We start from the raw sequence: 19,549 nt of genomic DNA on the forward strand, positions 1-19,549 counted from the left end.
TGTTTTATTGAAAATCACCACATGCCAGGTGGGAAAAAAACCAAACGTTTAATTGTAAAAGATGAACAAGAAGATCATGTAGTAGTATATGATCAGTGACATTAAATTAATTCACATAGCCTGTGTGAATTTAAGTATTTTGTAAGAGTAAGTAAGAACCCTCCATTGGAGGTTTACAACAATATATCAACGGTTCCAGTTGATCATATATCAGTTGTAGCTCAGGACGGATGTCGTGAGTCTTGACTACTGGTTATCTCCTCCACATACCAGTGTGGCAGGAAAGAATACTGGGAGTCTCTGTGAACTGAGTAGGTCACATCTCTGCGGGGCTCCCAGGAGAACAGATACACCACACTGGAAGGGAAACAATAATGATTCATTAACACAGAGAGCTACAAATACACTGCATTTAACAATTTACTTAAAAATGAATTAGGTGCGTATAATTGTAACTCACCCAGGATTGTCCTCAGTAACCACATGTTTCACAAAAGACAAGAAATCACTGCAGAAGTTCATACAGACTGTTGGTTTCCAGCAGTTGTGTTCATTCTGTCCAAAAAGGAAAATAGGAGACAGACATATGTTGAATTTATCTCATGAGCTTAGATTTATTGATGTCGAATTACTTTTAGCTGCAGAAATTGACAAAATAGTTTTTGATGAACAGTCATTCATCACATTGTACCTTGATGAGATGTGAAATCTTAGAGATGTGAAAAGTCTCCACATCAATGACCACTCCTTCATGATCCCGGAAACCTGCTACAACACGAGGGACACCAGGGAGGAAAGACTGTGCCCACCACTTGAGCAGTTTGAACCTGAGGACCACCCAACAAATTTTACTTTGAAACAGCTGAGAGTAGGTAAACCCAAAAACACACACGCAAGCATGATATGAAAAGGTTAATTATCTGAAGAGTTGCTGTCTCATCAAACATGTTACCTGTGGAGGTTGCTGCGCTGTTTAGGGGTGCAGATCTCTGCAGAGGTCTTCAGCTCGACGTAGCAGGCAGGAGCTGCCGGAGCGTTAGGATCTTTATCCCTGCAGTCCACCTCACCAGAAAACAGAAGCTTGTGATCTGCCAGCCGAGTTTGCACCACAGTGCAGAAGGCCTCATTAGTGTTAACCACTCCACCCGGGTCAGGTAAACTCTGGACGTTATCTACAGGTATGGACAAAGTCTTTCAAACATCTGCTTATCACATTGTGTGCATTGTATGATTTGGGTTTTTTATGTCAAATGTAATATCACAAGACAGACTGATACACTATGTATGAAGGCTGGACAAACACATGAAAAGTTTGGTATTTTAAAGTAATAAATATGCATGGTTAGATAAAACTATGAGATACACACTGTAATTCACAGTGAAATGAAAGAACTGGATTTCTGGGCGTGGTATAATTATGAGGTGGATTAAAATCAAATTCTTCAGATTTGATTGGACCACTCAGAAGTGGGAGTGGTGGCACACGACAAAGCTTTAGAGCACTGTTGGTCTCAGTCCAAACCTCCCTCAAATGTATTGTTAGATTAGGAAGTGGAGGATGAGGAAGAGAAATTAATAAATTAGATCTCTGAATCATGTGTCATGAATCATGAGAAAAAGGAAGGGCTTTTGATGTAATGATTACTCTCTTTAAATCAAAATTGAGGAATTCTTTGGTAACAGTACATGTAAATGATGAGAGGATCATGTCCAAAAAGTCCAAAATTAGCCTTAAATCTGCATGAAATGGAACTTTTACATCTAAATGAATGATGAATGATGTGTGCAGGAGAAATGATATTTGGCCCCTATCAGACCCAAAAGAGAGCTGTTCCTGGGAGCTTGGTCAGTGGCAACATTCCCACGCTGGTCAGATGAATACATACTGTACATGCTCTCTGGACAAAGCATGCACACTAGAGGCTTCCACTGGCTGAGAAATCTTTGAGTCAACTTTGTTCTAATTAAAATGGAGATAAAAGAATTTAATCTTGGCTTTCCACAATGTTGGCGACCACATTCTGATAGTGAAGAGTGATTTCCTGAGTTTGTGTGATGCTCAAAACAATTTATCCACTGTTTCACAGCTGCAAGAGTAGTGACAGAGCAGTCTGTGATGTAAGCACATCAAGTGTTTCTGTAACTAATCTCACTGCAAGAAAAGGGGAGACAAAAGTCCCGCACTCCAGCTTTAAATCAAAATTCATAAATTCCCCAGTAAAAATTTATATATATAACTTAGTATCTCAATTTTGACTCAAAACATCAAAATGTTTACTTTCTATCTAATCAGTTTGATGTAGTATCTCAATTTTATTACAACTACTTCTAATTTTGTAATTCCTACCATTTCATTTATTTTCTTATATTTTTCTGCCTACAATGGGCTTCTGTGGCTATGATTAAATGTTGGACTAGATGTTTTTTTTTTTTTTCCTGGCATAGATGCCTTTATTTTGACAGTAGAGAGACGGGTGTGACACCGGCCGGGACTCGAAACGGGGGTCCACTTCGTATATGGCAGGCGCTCTTAACCACACAACCACCTGCGTGCCAGGACTAAATGTTTTTATAATTTGACAGAAAATGCCTGTGAAATATAGTTGAGCAGTGGTTAATGACTAAGGTTTGAAAGGAAACAAAGCAAACAGTTTTATTAGTATATTAGTATAAAGTATAACACTACAGCATAAACCTGCCAACCTGTGCATGTGTACTGCTCAAACTTGTATCCCCAGTACATCATTTCTTCATGCCTCTCAGTGCGGTTGTCTCGTTCCCTGCGAGCAGCTTCTGTTTCCACTTCGCTGATGTAAAGCGTGCCCCTGAACCTTGTGACCGCCAGCAACCAGCCGTCCCGGGTCTCGTAGGGAGTGGTCAGTAGCTTGGTCAGATGACCACGCCATGTCACAAAGTTGAGATCTAAAGCACTGTTAAAAGTATAGGTTGATCAAAGAATATATACGAAAGAAAACACAATTTTGATCACAAGTGTGTATCTGTCTGGGTTGACCCTCTGTGACAACCTGGACCTGTAACACTGCACAGGTAAAAAAAAGTATTGAAACAATAAACTAACAATGACACTTACCATGATGAGGCCGTGGTCGTCCTTGTCATGAGCTTTGATCTGTTGGCCAAGATCCACCGCAGGATGTGGTCCAGCTTCTCCTTCACACTGTCGTCTCTCTTTATAAAGCGGTCCTTGTATCCATCCCTCAGGTCAAAATTAGGATTTCTGTCAGGTTCCGCATAGTATCTCAACTGCCTGCTATCATTGAAGAATCTACGCTTGGAGTCGAGGGAAAAGCATCCCACTTCCACAGGCTGTTTGTACAAAGGAAAGTCTTTTTCATACAGCTCCCTTCTGGTGCTCAAAGCCTGAGGGCTGACTGGGTTTTGCCTCGAGGGTGGTCCAGACTGATGGTGGTAGTTGTTTGGTCTGAAGTGTTTATTTCCATTGTGATTTCTTTCAGTGTCATCTCTCTGTCTCTTGTATGACGACTGGCTGTGGTAGCTGGAGGTGGGATTGTGGGATCTGTGGTGGTCCATTGCTTTCTATTGGGTAAAAGAGCAATAACTCAATGTGAAATGAGTGACAATAATTCATCATTCATCAGTGGTGGTCTTGTTCAACTGGAGCCCAAAAGAAAGCTCTCCCTCATCTATTGACACAAGAGGCCTGACAAACCTTTTTTATTGCAGCTACATGTGCAACAACCCTATTTCAAACTGCTAACAGTGCTATTTGCAGACTTCAGACACACTCAGATCAATAAAGTTATCTTATCTTTCTGATTAAAGTGCAACACCTTTTGAGTCCTGTCTCTGTAAATAAGTTTACTGTATAATGTATATGTAAATAAAATGCATATGCATATTTAAATGTAATAATTTATACTGTATATGAGTATTTGCATGCATGCAGTTTCGATGAAGGTAAATTTAATTCTGCTAACATAGAAATTTGCTGTTAGTACAAAGAAACACATGGAACATAAAATAACTACACTGTAATGAAAAACCCTCTCAAACACTAAATAACATATTTTGGTTGAGTAAATACTTATATACAACCGGCATGTTTGTGCAAGTACGAAACGTTTTTTATTTAACATACCTCAGTGACAAAATCAGCTTAACTTGTGTCAATTCTCAGTCAGTCACGATAATAAACACGACTTCGAGTCAAAAAATGCTATCATAAGGTGCAACATTTTTTCCTGATTGATATAAATACGACAAGTGAGCATAACAACTGCTAAAAAAGTAGGGGTTTTTTTTCTAGCTGCCAGCTAGCATCAAACGATAACTCAAAACAACGCTCCTTCCGCTTCCTCTTCTTCTTCTTGGTTTTACTCGGTGGTTGGCAACAAGCGTTACCATGTCTATGAGCATTACCTCCACCTCCTGCTCCGGAGGGTGGAGCAGAGATTCAATTAAATTAATGTAATCATGTCTTTAATAGTACAAATATGACAGATACTAAACAAACACATCTATAATGTCTCCATCCGACCCGCTTATTAGTCGTCGTCGTGTATTACTACGGGACATTGAGGAGGACTATATGAGTCAGAGGGAGGCGGTAGAGCGACGCCATTACGCTCCGAAGAAGAAGAAGAAGATACTCCTTTAAAAGTTATCTGTTGGAGCCGTTGAAGCTGTGAACAGTGAACAGTGAGTGGTGTGTTGAATGAGACCAAAGCAATGCGAATAGTAGTATTTCTGTCATTAGTAGCTATCCAGGTAAGGCTTTTAACTGATTTAACATGTCAGATATATGTTGGTGTCTTCATTGTTCAGACCCAGTGACACTTAGCTAGCAGCATTAGCTCGGTTTACTCTTAGTTTAAAAGGGGAACACATATTGACATAACACCGCTTTGGAAGTTAGGAAAGTCGAGTGGGTTTAAACTAGGGGTGTCGGGGCAAATTGTGCGTCCTGTCAAAATTATGGATGTATTAAGGATAAATTAAAGCCCAAATTTGAAGGCAGCCTGCGTTGGGTTTCTGCTGGGGATACAAATAGAAAACAGCAACAGTAGGCTAAACTACTTTGTGCGTTTACACAGCAAGAGGGCATGATTCATTATATAACAGTAACTTTCAGTAAGCTACTGAATTAACCTCATATTGGTGTTTGTGGATATTTCAGTTGTTGTCAGGTCACAGGGATGGTCATTTATTTCCCATGCATTTTTCCCACCAGGTATGAACAGGAAACGGGCTCTGATTTCAGACACTTTCAAGGTGAAGAAAAGAAGAAATGGCACTCACAAGTTTGGAGTTATCAGTGAGGATGAAGGTAGGTGTAGCTGCTCACTTCATAGCTTATTACAGTTTTGTTAAAAAATCTCAATGTAGGTTATAAAATTCACATTGCATCCTTTACTTAAAAGGACCAGCTGACATCAGATCCACCCTGGCGTACATCATGACACTGTTCCCCCGAAAGGTCTTCAATGACACCTTGCCTCAACTTGTGCTCAAACACCAACTGTACAGCATACACAATGACAAAACTATGGTGGACAAGGAGGTGGTAAGAAGCATTTTTTGTGGCATTTAATTTAACCATTTCCTTTGATCTGAATGTGAAAACAATCTTTTCTCCTCCTTATGGTTCACAGAATAAACTGCGTGAACAAGGAGAACTGCTCATGTTCCAGCTCGGGTTTGATGCAGAAGCTTTCGGGCTAGTTTTCGTTTCGGACTACAGGGCCAAAGTGTTGGCGGGAGAGGAGGGCAGAGAGACACGAGGGACAGTAGAGAAGTTCTTGGAGAAAGTGTTGTCGCCTTGTACAGAACTGAGCTTCAGCAAAGACAAGATGATCAGAGAGTTCCTCTTCACAGACTCTGAGATAACGTATGGGAGAAAAAAAACCTCATAATTTTTCTTTTTTGTCTTGCTCTGTGAAATAGTATCGCAATAACTGAAGTTTGAAGATTTAACCCCCACAGTGGACTTTAAGTTTAACCTTTTCAGGGTTTTTAGTTTCTAGTTTTGAGCTCTTCTATACATTTGCAGCATGTGTAAATACTTTTGTTTGAGATCTCGGACTTATCATTTTGATACTCTCCTTTATTTTCTGACCATTAGGCAGCTGGTGAAGTCGGGCGTCTTGACTGTGAGGGATGCGGGTAGCTGGTGGCTCTCCATTCCAAACTCTGGCAAATTCACCAAGTACTTTATACAAGGTGGGTTTTAAGATCACCAGACAGCTGGAGAGAGTCTCATCTAGATGTCTCTCATTTCCCTGGGTCATTGACAGTGTCTTGCTAATGAAATGGATTGTTTGTTTCTGACCATCTCTCTGGGTTCTCCTCTTAGGTCGTAAAGCTGTGCTTGGCATGGTCAAGAAATCCAAATACAGTGAAGTCTTAAAGGCAGAGCTGGAGCAGCGGCGAACAACTTCACAAGTGAAATTCCACATGAAATACCATATTCATGACATTGTTGGTGCAGAGCTGGTAGAAAGGTAAAAAAAAAAAAAAAAAAAAAATATATATATATATATATATATATATATATATATATATATATATATATATAGATTTTTTGAATCTTTGGTCATTGGAGAATCGGTTTGATACATGAGTGTGTCGTAAATCTTAGTTTACTGAATTATGTGTTGTTTTCTTTCCAGCATACCTACAACTTCAGGGACAATGTTGCGATTTGTGGATTCCTGAACTACTGCAGGATGACTGACGTCTGGTTGAGGCCAATAAGAGACTGACTATAAAAAAACGCCTTAGATACACAAAAGTAGACTGAGAAGATTTTATTTAAGGTTTCAGGTTTTGATTCTGGCCAAATGTATTATAAAAACCTTGTGGGTTGATGAATTGTCAATTATGTTGACATGACTGTCAGGTTTTGATTTTTCTTGTAAAATGATTTGAAATGGTTTTGGGTTTGTTTGTTTTATTGCCCTCATATGTGGGCAGTATGATTATAGTTGATACAACCATTCTAACTGTGTGATGTGTGAACTTTGGCTTTCCGTTGCTAACTGTATTGCCAGATTTGGATGACAAGGAGTCAAATACCTCTGGACCTCTTACTTTTTTGTGCAATTGGGTGAATTGAAATCCAATTACAATAATGAAAAATGATCTCCACAAAGCCTTTTCGTTAATGTTACATTCAATGTAAGAAGTCCACACTTGTATTAAAATATGTGACTTTACTGAGCATTCTATTGCTGATGCAATTATTATTTGAAAAGCTTAGCTGTAATCAACTTTGCATCATTTTTAACATCTGTGATATCAATATGTTGCCATTACACACATTTTTTACTGGCAAAAGTGTCCTTATTTGTTCTCTTGATCTACAAACGAGTGACAAATTAGAGGAAAAACCAACATAAAGTGTCCTAGTAAGGTGTTGGGCCACCACATGCCACTAGAACGGCTTCAGTGTTCCTGTTGAAACACCAGCCAGTTGAGACATCTGTGCCCCAACAATGATCATCAGCATCAATGATTGGATGTTAACTGTACCATGCAGTGCATCTATGTGGAAGCATCTGCATTATTTGTTTCTCTATCCATTTATTCAGGTTTTTCATTTCATTGTACCGTTTGTGCATTTCATAGGATGGTCTGAGTGAAATATTTACTGTCAGACAAAATACGTTAGTCAGTTATATTTTCTCACTTTTAGTGCTAGTGTTAAAACTGTTGCATCCAGGTGGTAACTGAAGTTGCGTTGTCCGACAAAGAGGCAGAGCTGAGTTTCAGTTTTATTGGAATTTATTGGCTTTTTCAAAAAGTGACAATAGCTTTTTTCCATAAAACTAAAGAGTCACAACATTGGCTTGAATTAAAGCACAGCTTGATGTCTGAATACAATACAGATGAGCAACATGTACTTAACCCCTGATCTAGTAGTTCAAATACATTTTGTAAATAGGCAAAAAATATAACTGTAGCAATTCTAATCTTAGTTTTCAGTATATGTTGCACATACATGCTATCAGCATTAATTACAAAAAGCTAGGCTTGTAGGGAGATTAAGGTAGCGTTAACTGTAGAGGTAATAAACAAAGGATATTCATAGTGTTAGTTTAACAATACAGTGAGTGAAGTGTAACTTCTGTGAAGAAAGATACAAAATGGTCAATCACATGATTATAACAAAAAGATAAGTACACTGTATACTACACCATAACCGACAGTAGCTTTGTTACTGTTATAAGCAGGCATAAATGCTCTTTTTAGTGATAGTGACATTGCTTAGCCAGTAGTGATGCTATTTAAAAAAAATCAAATGTGCTGCACAAAAGGTTTCTGATAAATGCCCACAGAGCATTAAAGGTGCTCTTGTTCCCCGCCACCAAAACACCTACACAGTTCTAATCTGATATCTAATAAAGTTGTCAGCTTTGCACTCTTGGGCTATACAGTTGAGACACTTCTAGGGAAATGCTGTAAAAGAAAAAAACAAAAACAAAAAAAACAACCATAAACCTGACAGGTCCAGTGGGAGCCAAACACATAAAATACTGGATCGTTTGGATTTTTCAGGGATTAATAGCACTGTTGGTGTCAGCAGACCTGTTCCAGGTCTGAATTTTCAGTATATCTCAGGCGTCATTCAATCCATGAGAATGAATTTACATAAATCATGTGCTAGGATTGAAAAAACTAACTACTGATAAGAGATTATGATACATGAACAGTTATTTGAGGCAAAAAAAAGAACTTCACAGATGGTTACTTCAAGTTCCTTGTTTGACAGTGCGATGACACATGACTGCACTCGCAAAAATGGAATTTAATAAGATGCCATCGATCATGGAGCTGAACAAACAGCAACACACAACAGCAAATGGTCAACTGTAGTTTTGAAGGTGTAGTGTGTTTGAGACAATAGAACAAAGGTTTTCTTATCGACTAAAATACAGCGTGTCTGCAGAATGTATTTGGCAATATTTCTTCCACTCAAGACAAACAACCAAGACTGTAAACAAAAAAGGAGGACAACCAGTGGAAGAACAAATTGAAAACATTCCACGGTCCATTTTTACATTAAAAAAAAGAAAAATCCAATCCATGTTTAGAAGGCCTCAAGAATTTTGTAATTTCATAGTCTTGTCTAGACAGTATACGATGTTAAGAAAAAAAACTAGGGTCTATAATCTTCCAACTCCTTCTCCTAAATCTGACCCTATGTCAAATTCTTCATGGAAATGGTTGGTATAACTGCTGTAGCTACACGTATGGAAGGAAAGAATCTGAAGTACATTGTTATCGTGTGTATACTGGTGTGTTTCTCCTGTGTCTTTAGCCACCCTAACCACTAGCGGTCATGTTCCCCTGTAACCGTTCCAGTGGAGGAAGTCTTAGAGGAGGCTGCACTTCTTCCCCTTCTTCTTCACGGGTGGAGGGCAGAGTACGGCCCGGATGGCCTCGTCGAACACAGTTTTAAGGCCACGTTGAGTCAGGGCTGAGCACTCCAGGTACTTGACGGAGCCTGTGGGAGTTGTATAGAGAGAGAGATTTAGGATTATACATTTTTTTAAATGTTCCTGAAATAACTGTGACATCTCTATCAGAAAATCTCAGGTAAGTGTTACCAATCTCTTTGGCCATCGCCAGGCCTTGGGGATAGGTGATCGGAGAGAGTTTCTTCTCCTTCAGCTTCTCCATAGTGTCCTTGTCATCTCTCAGATCCAACTTGGTGCCCACAAGGATGATGGGTGTGTTGGGACAATGGTGTCTCACCTCAGGGTACCACTGCACAGAAAACATGACAGTGAGGAGATGGGGATAACTTTCCAAACTTGTGTGTGTTATTTTGAACATTTCATAAAAATAAAAAATATCTATGATTAATTTAGCTAGAAAACAGCAGCTATGGGGGTGGGTTAGGGTTAGGATGCTGTTGAGACACATGGGGGAAATATGCTTAAAGATAGCAGATAAAACATTCAACCAAGTAAAGGGTGTACAGTATGATGACACAACTAGAATAAGATTAGAAGTAATAAAAAGTGTAGATGTAATATAAGGACCAAAATCTCCAAATAAATGGCTAAAAGTAAATGTGGGAATTAATATATATTCCTTATTGGATATGGTCAGCATTTACAGCCTGAGTTAGTCCAGAGCAAATCCAGAAAAATGAGTCACTGCAATTTATCTTCCATTTGTTTCATGGTGAACAAACAATTAAGAAGAAGAAACACACTTAAGAGTCTGGCTGTTTCTGTCGCCATAGTAACAGACAAAAACCAGATAATCTAACTGCGCACATGAGGCTTCAAGAAAAATAACTATGTTTAAGAAGCTTTATCTAAAGTGTTACGTTCATTATTTATTGGGAGCTAATGTGCAGTGTGCAGATTCAGCTGAACTGGCAGGATTTGCATTAACCGTCATCCTCTAATTGAGTGTATAAAGATTTTATATGCAAGTTGTCTCATGTTACCATGTGCTTCTGTGATGGATAAGATGGTAAACGCTGGCCATAAAGGGCACATTATTGTCAGGATTGAAAACAATTCTGTGCAATTAACAGTAAAATATTAATGTAATTTATCAGGGTTAACTTTATTTCTGAACTCAGAGGAAAATCTGTTTTAGACCCTGTCTGGACTTCCTATATATTCCACATAAGTACCATGGAAAGCGAAATAAACTGACCTCTAAACATGTCACTCTGTGCTTATTACTTCTAACTTTATTATCAACACACTGCTGACATTATTTGTTTCTCTATTTACAATCTGAGCATTTTTGGAGCCAGTTAGCTTTGCAGTGAAAAAAAAAACATCCAAGTTGTGCTCATCAAAATCACGTTGCATCTTATCATATCTTAAAGCACTCTCTCTCTTTTTTTAAACCATGCAGTCACTGCATTCACTCACCTTGGCACGGACGTTTTCAAACGAGGCCGGACTCACAAGCGAAAAGCAGATGAGAAACACATCCTGGTAAGAAAAAGAAACAATGCAATCACACCCTCTTTAACATCACTTCCTTGAGTACTGTAAAAAAAAATATCTCGACTTCCTTATTTCATTCAGCACACCCAAACGGATTAGGTAAGGACACCAACAAGATCAAAATTTGCTACTGTGTGTCACAGAGTCACAATAAGTGTCATTTAATACAGCATTGTGTGACTGTTTTTTTATTGTACCGTCTGTGGGTAGGAAAGTGGGCGGAGTCTGTCGTAGTCTTCTTGTCCTGCTGTATCCCAAAGGCCCAGATTCACGGGCTTCCCATCCACCATAACATTGGCGGAGTAGTTGTCGAACCTGATGGAAGTGGTAAAATCTAAATGAGCCAAAGGCCTCATATGAAGTAAACGCTGACATCAAACCTGGCAGGCAATTAACACAACAACACACAAGTCTTAAAGTGTAAAACTAGTTCTTAATTATCTGTTGGGCTGCTTTGCCTCAAAGGCTGAAAATTACTCATCACAATCTGGCTCTGCTGGACCAAAGCCCTGCAATACCACAGTGATAAAAATCAACATAGTCACCACAGCTGGTCTAGAATCAGATATGGAGCAAGCTTTCCTCTAAACTGCCCGCATTATCTCGTTTCCTGGCTGTTTTGCAAGCTTAGTCACAGTCCACAGCAATGATTTGTAATCTGTTCTGCAAGCAAACCAAATTTCTATCTCAAAAAGCAAGGAATAAGATGTCACCTTCATCTATGCTTTGAGTGAAGGACTGAAATCAGCGTGGAGACAAGTAATGTATGGCTAGAGTTGACTGACTTGTTGTCATACATTAAAAAATAAATAATTCAGACAGGGTTACAGCCTCAGATACTCACACTGTGGGGATGTACTCTCCTGGAAAGGCATTGGTGGTGTAGCTGATGAGCAGGCAGGTCTTACCCACAGCTCTGGGGGAGTGAAGAAGAGGAAAAAATACTTTTAAGTATTAACAATCTGACCCCCAAAAGACATTTTTTCCTTTTGTACTACTGGGTTATGATCTTAACCAGCATCCCACTTAACAGGTCAACACTAGGTGTGTCACTAACCATCATTCTCATTATACTTTAATCTGTGGTTTTCTATATTAAATGTCAAGATAGTGAAAAATATCAATAAAGATGTACGTGTTCTGAATCATTGTTTTGTGTGATCAAAGTCACAAAACCCAAAGCTATTTAGTCTACTATTGTAAAACAATTCCACCAACAAACATTTATGAAGCTCTAACCAAAGGTTGTTTGCTCATAAAATGACTGACAATAAATGATTACCAGGATTGCCTCCTAGTTTAAATCCCAACACTGTTTAAATGAACTACAGTCCTCCCTTACTTTGAATTGGCTTCACAAAATCTGAAAACAAAACTGCAAGATCACTATATGGAGGTGATTTAACCAAATCAGATGTTTTCAATGACTTCAACCACTAGGTGACCTAATTTGATACATTTATAAATCTTATTCCCTGTAATGATTTCCTTGATCGAAAACGAAAATAAAGTAGACATAGACATTGGCCCATCAATGAATCTGCTGCTGCGGCATCCACCACACCCAGAACAAGAAGTTATGAGTGTGTTTAACCTCCCACATATCATTACGCATCTGAACGACTGCCGGAACTCATTGTTTAATCATCTGTCAAAGGTTAGCCATTGCACACCGAGCATTTCTGATTTAACTTTTAACTTTTTCAGAAACACGCCACATGTGTAACACAACACTTCATCACTCACTGCAGCTAAATACTACTGCACTAAATGACACAAACAAGCAGCTTAAACACCTCCAATTACTCAACTGGAAAGCAACTATTGCCAAATATAAGTTTAAACTCAGGTTTTTCAGGGATAGGTGAGCTGCACGGTGATGTCTGACTCACCCAACACTGAGGAAAACAATCATTCATACTAGCTGTTTTGTTAGCGTTATCACAGCGAAAGTCACTGATTATAAACGAATAATTCATGTTATATAAAAACTATTGTAGTTATTTAATTATACCCATGTGACATAAACAGGTAGTTAAAGTTAAAGCTTGTTAGCTAACTTTACCCGTTTTGGGGAAAATCTGAAGTAAAATGCTGGTTATGTTCACACCGTATTTAGCTGATGTTACACTTGGACATTTGGGCGTCAAGTTAAACACTAAATGTGAGTCACAAACTAGTAGTCAGCTGGATTAAGTTGACTCACCCGTCCCCGACAACGACACACTTTATGGCCTGCATTGCGCCGCAGCTAGAGGAATGCTAAGTTAGCCCGGGAGCCAGCTAACGTTAGCGGTAACTCTTTTCCTTTGTCCGGGGTCTGTCGGGGGAGAAATGTCCCAAAACAGCGTCTCTCAATCGGCCTTCGACGGTACAGCGGAGCTCCTAAGATGCAGAACAGCTAGTCGGGGAAACTTACAGAAACTTATCGAGGACTTTTTACACAAGTTTACACTGAAATTCCCCTCGCTACATTCCCATGCTTTCGCCGGGCTGATCGGGAAGCTATGAAGCAAAACAGCGGCCACCACCCCTGAGGAAGAGAAAAAATGAAGCTAGTCACCACCACCAGGTGGTGCATCCGGTGCACTAGGTGGGTTGATACGCCCACGGACACTTCGACGTCTTCAAAAGGTAGACAGAAATCCCGCTGTTTTATTTAAATCATGGGATGTAATAAGACAAAATGCATCGGGATGTTAACAGTTTTAAAAGTACATTTAGCTCGGTTAGTTAAAAGCGATCCCGAGTAAGACGGACTATTTAGAGTGAGACACCGGTTGAGGACATGACGTGCATGTGAAAGGGCTTTAATGCCCTTAACACTACCCTACAGGCTGTGTATTGCCCCAATAAACAAATAAGGGGCTTTAAATATACCTTCCAGACCAAGGTTGGGAAGGTTACTTTGGAAATGTAATAGGTTACAGATTACTAGTTACCCTATTTAAAATGTAATAAGTAATGTAACTATTTCAATTACTTAATCAAAGTAATGTAACTTTTTATATTTCATTACTTTTTGATTACTTACTAAATGTTTTTAACAGTTAGGGTAAGTGTACCCATTAAGCCCACCAAAATCTAAGTTCAGGTGTTTTTCATGGATACTGACATGATTTATAATGGAGATCATTTCCAATAAAGCAAGATATATGTCTCATTTGAAAATGTATTCATTAGTTCATGTAGATTTTGGAATATGAAATTAAGATATTTTATGAAAAACGTCAAAAGTCTGGCATGGGCTTAACTGCTAGTGTGACACCATTAAAGTCCATGTGTGATTTATTCACAAAATATTAAAAAGAATCCTCCTCTTGAGCAAAATCTTAAAGGAGAGAGTGGAGAGGAGAGAGAGAAAGGATAGGAGCACTTTCTTTGCTGATCACTGCCTTGGTCTTACTGTATAAAATGCCTCCATTTCATTTGCTCTGGGTCAGTCCACTATCTCAGACCCACTCGGTGTCAGTGTGCCCACCGATATCCCGGGATATCAATAAACATCCAACACCACAGCAAACTTTGAACAAGGACTTGAGTGATTTTTCTTCAATAAATAGTGCCATTACCTGGATGGCAACAGACCTTCCACGGAGACTCATTTTCCAGACCAAGAACACGCCAGTAACTTGAGAACCAAATTTCATAGGTGAAGGTCCTTTAGAAAACCTAATTATTGTTGCTGTGTATTGTTGGAGGTCTGTGAATTGGAGTGCCAAAGAAGGGTGACGGCAACCGAATTTTAAGTAAGTTTGCTGTGTGGCTTTGAAAGGTTAAGGATGGTTGCTAAGATGTATAGGAATGCTAGAACTTCATAACCTAGGACTTGGTCCTCATTGTGAGATTGACTGTTTCTTCCTAGCCTGAGAATCTGACTCGCTCTTCTACAGGTTAAGCATTTTGAGTCAATCAACTTAACATCAGTGAAGAAGTTATTGCCAGTGAGGAATAATTCCGAGGATAGGGCCATAGGGTTGGTCGCCTAAGATAGGACCATAGGTTGGTCCCCAGTGTTGAGAACACTGTGAGATAGTCCAGAGAGGGACTAGTGAGAATAGGCCTATGCAGGATCGGTGGGAAGAAGTAGTTATCTGATTCGCTCTCCCAATACTTGTGGATGTATTTCATTTTTGTAGGGATCTGGTTCGCTTTCCTTACACTAATGGAAATTACTTATATCTGCTGAGTAGAAATGTTGATTTAAAGAATTGGTAAGTGGATTGTGGCCAAAAGTGAATGTACTTTAAAGTTTTTGGAAGGGATTCTACAGACATACAATGGTTAGTTATTTTAGCTGAAGGTAGACAAAAGAGTTGACCGTCCTGTCGAGTACATGTACATGTTGGATCAAATTTGTTGTAACACAAAAAAAACAAAAAATCGGAAAACTTGATAAAAACTACATTTAAAAATTGTAACAAAAAATAACGTTGAAGGAACATTTATGATAATATATTACACATATTACACTCAAAAGATTACTATAGCTACTACTATCTACAGAAGATGCAGTTATGGTGATCCCCATAACTGCATGGATATCATCTCATGTTCATCTAAACCTCATCCTAACTATTCAGAAAGTCCTGTCTACAACTCTGATCTTGTTTTCCACACTGACGGCTCTGCTTTTATAGAAAATGGAGTGCCGTACGCAGTGTATGCAATTTGTGATAACTTTTCAATTATTAAAAGTGCTGCCCTGCCAACCTCAAGCTCCGTCCAAGTAGCTGAGTCATACACACTGATGAGACCTTGCCACCTAGCAAAAGGTAAAACTGTTACAGACGTATGGACAACAAAACATTGTAAACTGGATCAGTCCACTGTCTCAGACCCACTCTGAGTCAGTGTGCCCACCACCATCCTGGGATATCAATAAACTCAACAATAAGGACTTGAGTGATTTGTCTTCAACAGTAATCATCAACATTTGCACAAGTAACTTTAATTGAATTAAACAATTTTCTCAGCAACTTTAACAGATTAAAGTTACATTTATTGTGTAATTAAATTAATAGTTACTAGTTACTCCCCAACACTGCTTGTACACTATTTGATCTGTTAATTAAGACATCTGCCTGAGAGTCAGAGCTCGGGGCGAACACTAGTTCGTCAGATCCGTGTGTCACCGCGTTATTGGTCCCCCCGATGACCAACACCATAACAGGGCTCGGTGGAGGAGCAGCCGTCGGGGTGGAGCAGTTTTGCCAACACAAGCAGCCAGACGCATCCAGCCGATGTAAAAATGGAGCTCGGTGTCAGCCAGCGATAGAAACATGACCTGTCAAACATCACTCACCACTATCTGACACCGTCTCCTTAGACACTGCTAGGGGGAGACTTCGCCTTTAATGGCGGGTTTGTCTTATTTAGTGCTCCGATTTTCGGGCTCCGCTGGTCGGACTTACGGAGTGTTTTCCAAAGGCTTGACGAGGACTTTGTTGATATTTTTTGATCTCGCATGGCGGTTGCGAATCAGATTCCCCTATATCTACCTTGTGGCATCGATGATGTTTAATGTCAGATTACAGGTAACTATACAAATGATCATCTCTCTGAAGTCTCCTGGTTTAATGTTACCTCGCTGTAAAGCCAGCAGCTGATGGGGAAGGCCCTGCTCTTAACTCGATTTACACTCAGTTATCAGATTATTTGTTACACCTAGCTCAAACGGACGCAGTCCTATACATTAGCCCTACAGTAAACGCTGCTGTTATGAGGCTACAGTGTGCAGTTTTTGTTTTAAAGAGGTGTTTATTCAATTTTATGGTCATTTTTGGAGGTTGTAGTTTGTGGTGCTAGTGTATTTGTATTGTGTGTATACAGAGATACATGAAATAGTTTGTATTTTTACTAGCAAAATAACTTAAAAGATCAAATAATTAACAATTATTCACCTGACTTGAGTTGATTAATTTATTCATAGATGACAGTTCAGCTTATTTCAGAGCTTCCACTTTTTTGACATTTGACATTTCAGCTGTTTTCAGTTTTAGCTTCATCAGATTTTGCTCTTTAAAAGGAAATTCAGCCACTTAAACTAGACACTTTGATTATTTCCTCTGCTTACATACCCACTGATACTTAATTTACACTGCAGACATTTGAACTATCTGCTTATATTATTTACAATATAACAGACAGTTCAACTACTTTCAGCACTTACTCATGTGATTATTTGTTCACTACTTTCATTTACTCCTTACCTGTTTTCATTTTTTGTCCTCTCAAAAATAATTATCAAAATTGTTGCCAGTTAATTTTTTTATGGTTTTACTTTTTAAAAAAGCAACACAATTCAGCAGGTCCACACACACCACAGCCATACAACTGACAGCTGAGTGTATGTTTGTCAAAAAAATAATGGGAAAAATGACAATTACTGTTTACCAAAGCCCAAGATGTGACCTCAGATGTCTTGTTTTGTACCGACCAACCTGAAGATATTCAGTTTACTCTCATAGAAATCTAAAGAAACCATAAAATTAATATTCTTTCTTATTTCTTTGATTTTCCAAGATAGTTAACCGTTTCGTCCACTTGCTTTGAATGTTTCCTGACAGCCTCCTCGTCTGTTCACAGGTCCACATTGAAATCCACTGACTCTCCAATGCCCGCGTTTGGACCTAAATTGTAACTGTGAGCACTGCCATGTTTACACACTCCAAGAAAACGGGCTGACACCGTGCGGCGATGTGGAGGACGAAGATACTCATTCTGCAAACTGGTGTGACAATGCGACAAAGTGACACAGCCGGCTGTTGCAGTCAGCTTTTGTCACAGGAGTCCAGTGCCTTTGCAGGGGAAGGACAGCGGCGATGCCAGCGAAAAATGAGCTGCAGCAACATGTGAGCAGGCGAAGGGAAAAGATGCCTTGGAGTCCCCTTCTCTAACTTGACGCCTGAGATTCAGGAGCCGCTTGTCCTATCCACGAAGATTGTGTTGAAGGAGCGCCGGATTTGATGATTGTTGCTGTTGAAACTTTTTTTTTTTTTTTGTCTGATATGTATGTTTATTAGCCTCCCAGTGTAAACATCTCACAGGAAGAAGTGGATTCAGTTTAATTTAAAAAGTAAATATCTAACACCGCATGATACAAACAAGCATGTTTTTCATCCACTGTGGCTCACACACCTTAACAGATTTTGGGGTACGTTGTGTAACAGGTACATGGTCTTACAACAGTACAGCTACCTCTCTGCAACTGTTTTACTGGAAATGTGTTGTCTGTCGGTAATGCAGTTTCGAGGGGACTCACTGCATGTCCTCTTTGTGTTCGTACACACACACACACACACACACACACACACACATACACACGCACACACACGTCGTCACACTCACTGTTGTGTTTCTCCATATCAGTGGCACTGGAAAGGTGATGTTAGTGGAAAAAAGGTTACTTGGAAAATTAACTTTTTGTAGCTATGTTTGTCTCAAGTTTTTATGTCTGTGGTCAATGTGTGTGTGTGAGGGTTTTTTTGAAGTCACAGGAATTAAGGATGATTGAGTTCGGGGAGTAATAAATTGATGACATCAACCTTCTCAGCATTTTCTGTCTTCTTAAAACTGTAAGCTTTTACAAGGAAAGCTTATTTTTCCCTTTGATTTTATTGGGATGTTTTTCAGCAGTGTTTCGAAGTACCTCGACACTGAAATACTCTCTTCTGGTGAATTATTCAGCAATGAGAAGATTTGTATTCTCTGGTGGTTGTTTTTTTCATTATAGAAATTACATTTAAAAAAGACAAAAACACACTAGCAAAAACATTAAAACTCTTGCAAAGTACAACATTGTATTTGGATTAAAACATGATCCTGTGTTTAATGCATGATAACATTAACCACTGCCTAAAATAATCTAAATTATTGCAATATCTTCAGTCTGCCTCTCTACTAATCTTTTTTCACTAGTTCAGTGCAATAAGTTACTTTAAAGTTACATCAGTAAATATACATATCACTAAACTGAAGTTTTAGATTCAATTTTAAAGGGATGCATTTTTTGCTGATCATTATATCCATATTGAGAAAGTGAAAACATGTTGGATTTTGAATACATTGTTTTGCAAATGTATTTAAGTCAAAAATTGAAATTGTTTTTTACAAAAAATATACTGAAGCACTTATAATTTGATATGAGTTTTAACAAGTCTGTACAGTGTTCAGTAAAAATGTAAAATGCCAAGCTTTAGGTTTAGACTCTGAGGTTTCAGCAAAATTACCTGAGCAAAGCTTCACTATAAGGTACGTTAACTCACGGGGGGTTCTTGGTATTTTGACACAAACAGATCATTGTGCACAAATACACTGAACCATTGTTTTGGCCATTTCTGTACACAATAAAATATCAGATGCATCGGTCAATGAGTTGACGGATGTATTTCATTGCTGCAACTCCACATGCATCACTGAAGTTTAGATTCATCAACAACACAGATAGATAGATAGATATACTTGAGGCCGCCGCCTTCTACTGGAAAACGTGACTCTGCTGTAGTACCGAATCTGTCCACACAGGAGCAGCAACTGTCAATACTGGATTTCCTCTTGAAATCACACATGATCAGCTGCCAGCCTCT

At 39.0% G+C, this 19,549-nt stretch overlaps 4 protein-coding genes across 4 annotated transcripts; 2 read left to right on the forward strand and 2 right to left on the reverse strand.

The window, feature by feature from the left end:
* Window positions 1–29: 29 nt before the first annotated feature.
* On the reverse strand, window positions 30–4,310 carry dxo (decapping exoribonuclease). Its single transcript, XM_062438532.1, has 7 exons — window positions 4,121–4,310; window positions 3,092–3,558; window positions 2,704–2,930; window positions 953–1,172; window positions 692–827; window positions 461–555; window positions 30–357 (listed from the first exon to the last, which is right to left on the reverse strand). Exons 2-7 carry the CDS (start codon window positions 3,550–3,552, stop codon window positions 222–224), a joined length of 1,275 nt encoding a protein of 424 aa, XP_062294516.1. The 5' UTR covers window positions 3,553–3,558; window positions 4,121–4,310; the 3' UTR covers window positions 30–221.
* A 342-nt stretch (window positions 4,311–4,652) lies between these two features.
* LOC134000239 (inactive serine/threonine-protein kinase 19-like) lies at window positions 4,653–7,301 on the forward strand. Its single transcript, XM_062439581.1, has 7 exons — window positions 4,653–4,749; window positions 5,213–5,308; window positions 5,403–5,545; window positions 5,634–5,869; window positions 6,104–6,201; window positions 6,335–6,482; window positions 6,651–7,301. Exons 2-7 carry the CDS (start codon window positions 5,215–5,217, stop codon window positions 6,694–6,696), a joined length of 765 nt encoding a protein of 254 aa, XP_062295565.1. The 5' UTR covers window positions 4,653–4,749; window positions 5,213–5,214; the 3' UTR covers window positions 6,697–7,301.
* Window positions 7,302–7,757: 456 nt separating this feature from the next.
* LOC134000240 (ras-related C3 botulinum toxin substrate 1-like) lies at window positions 7,758–13,481 on the reverse strand. The gene is made up of 6 exons (XM_062439582.1): window positions 13,168–13,481; window positions 11,806–11,877; window positions 11,159–11,276; window positions 10,884–10,946; window positions 9,591–9,750; window positions 7,758–9,487 (listed from the first exon to the last, which is right to left on the reverse strand). The coding sequence occupies exons 1-6, from the start codon at window positions 13,200–13,202 to the stop codon at window positions 9,357–9,359; spliced, it is 579 nt and encodes a 192-aa protein (XP_062295566.1). The 5' UTR covers window positions 13,203–13,481; the 3' UTR covers window positions 7,758–9,356.
* Window positions 13,482–16,133: 2,652 nt separating this feature from the next.
* On the forward strand, window positions 16,134–18,491 carry LOC133999584 (small integral membrane protein 10-like protein 2A). The gene is made up of 2 exons (XM_062438819.1): window positions 16,134–16,498; window positions 17,550–18,491. Exons 1-2 carry the CDS (start codon window positions 16,319–16,321, stop codon window positions 17,568–17,570), a joined length of 201 nt encoding a protein of 66 aa, XP_062294803.1. The 5' UTR covers window positions 16,134–16,318; the 3' UTR covers window positions 17,571–18,491.
* The last annotated feature ends 1,058 nt before the right edge of the window (window positions 18,492–19,549 follow it).

The sequence above is a fragment of the Scomber scombrus genome, chromosome 18, assembly GCF_963691925.1.
Source record: "Scomber scombrus chromosome 18, fScoSco1.1, whole genome shotgun sequence".
NCBI classification, from domain to species: Eukaryota; Metazoa; Chordata; class Actinopteri; order Scombriformes; family Scombridae; genus Scomber; species Scomber scombrus.

What these genes read in the sequence shown, in the direction of transcription:
- dxo (XM_062438532.1), bottom strand. Translation starts at nt 3,552, where the DNA reads ATGGACCACCACAGATCCCACAATCCCACCTCCAGCTACCACAGCCAG. An exon ending in TGAGCAGTACACATGCACAG is followed by an intron (nt 1,173 to 2,703) that starts GTTGGCAGGTTT and finishes CCATACCTGTAG; the next exon opens with ATAACGTCCAGAGTTTACCT. An exon ending in AGATTTCACATCTCATCAAG is followed by an intron (nt 556 to 691) that starts GTACAATGTGAT and finishes CTTTTTGGACAG; the next exon opens with AATGAACACAACTGCTGGAA.
- LOC133999584 (XM_062438819.1), top strand. Translation starts at nt 16,319, where the DNA reads ATGGCGGGTTTGTCTTATTTAGTGCTCCGATTTTCGGGCTCCGCTGGT. An exon ending in TGTTTAATGTCAGATTACAG is followed by an intron (nt 16,499 to 17,549) that starts GTAACTATACAA and finishes GTCTGTTCACAG; the next exon opens with GTCCACATTGAAATCCACTG.
- LOC134000239 (XM_062439581.1), top strand. Translation starts at nt 5,215, where the DNA reads ATGAACAGGAAACGGGCTCTGATTTCAGACACTTTCAAGGTGAAGAAA. An exon ending in TTCACAGACTCTGAGATAAC is followed by an intron (nt 5,870 to 6,103) that starts GTATGGGAGAAA and finishes TCTGACCATTAG; the next exon opens with GCAGCTGGTGAAGTCGGGCG. An exon ending in GGTGCAGAGCTGGTAGAAAG is followed by an intron (nt 6,483 to 6,650) that starts GTAAAAAAAAAA and finishes TTTTCTTTCCAG; the next exon opens with CATACCTACAACTTCAGGGA.
- LOC134000240 (XM_062439582.1), bottom strand. Translation starts at nt 13,202, where the DNA reads ATGCAGGCCATAAAGTGTGTCGTTGTCGGGGACGG. An exon ending in GGAGAGTACATCCCCACAGT is followed by an intron (nt 11,277 to 11,805) that starts GTGAGTATCTGA and finishes CACTTCCATCAG; the next exon opens with GTTCGACAACTACTCCGCCA. An exon ending in CACTTTCCTACCCACAGACG is followed by an intron (nt 10,947 to 11,158) that starts GTACAATAAAAA and finishes TTTTCTTACCAG; the next exon opens with GATGTGTTTCTCATCTGCTT.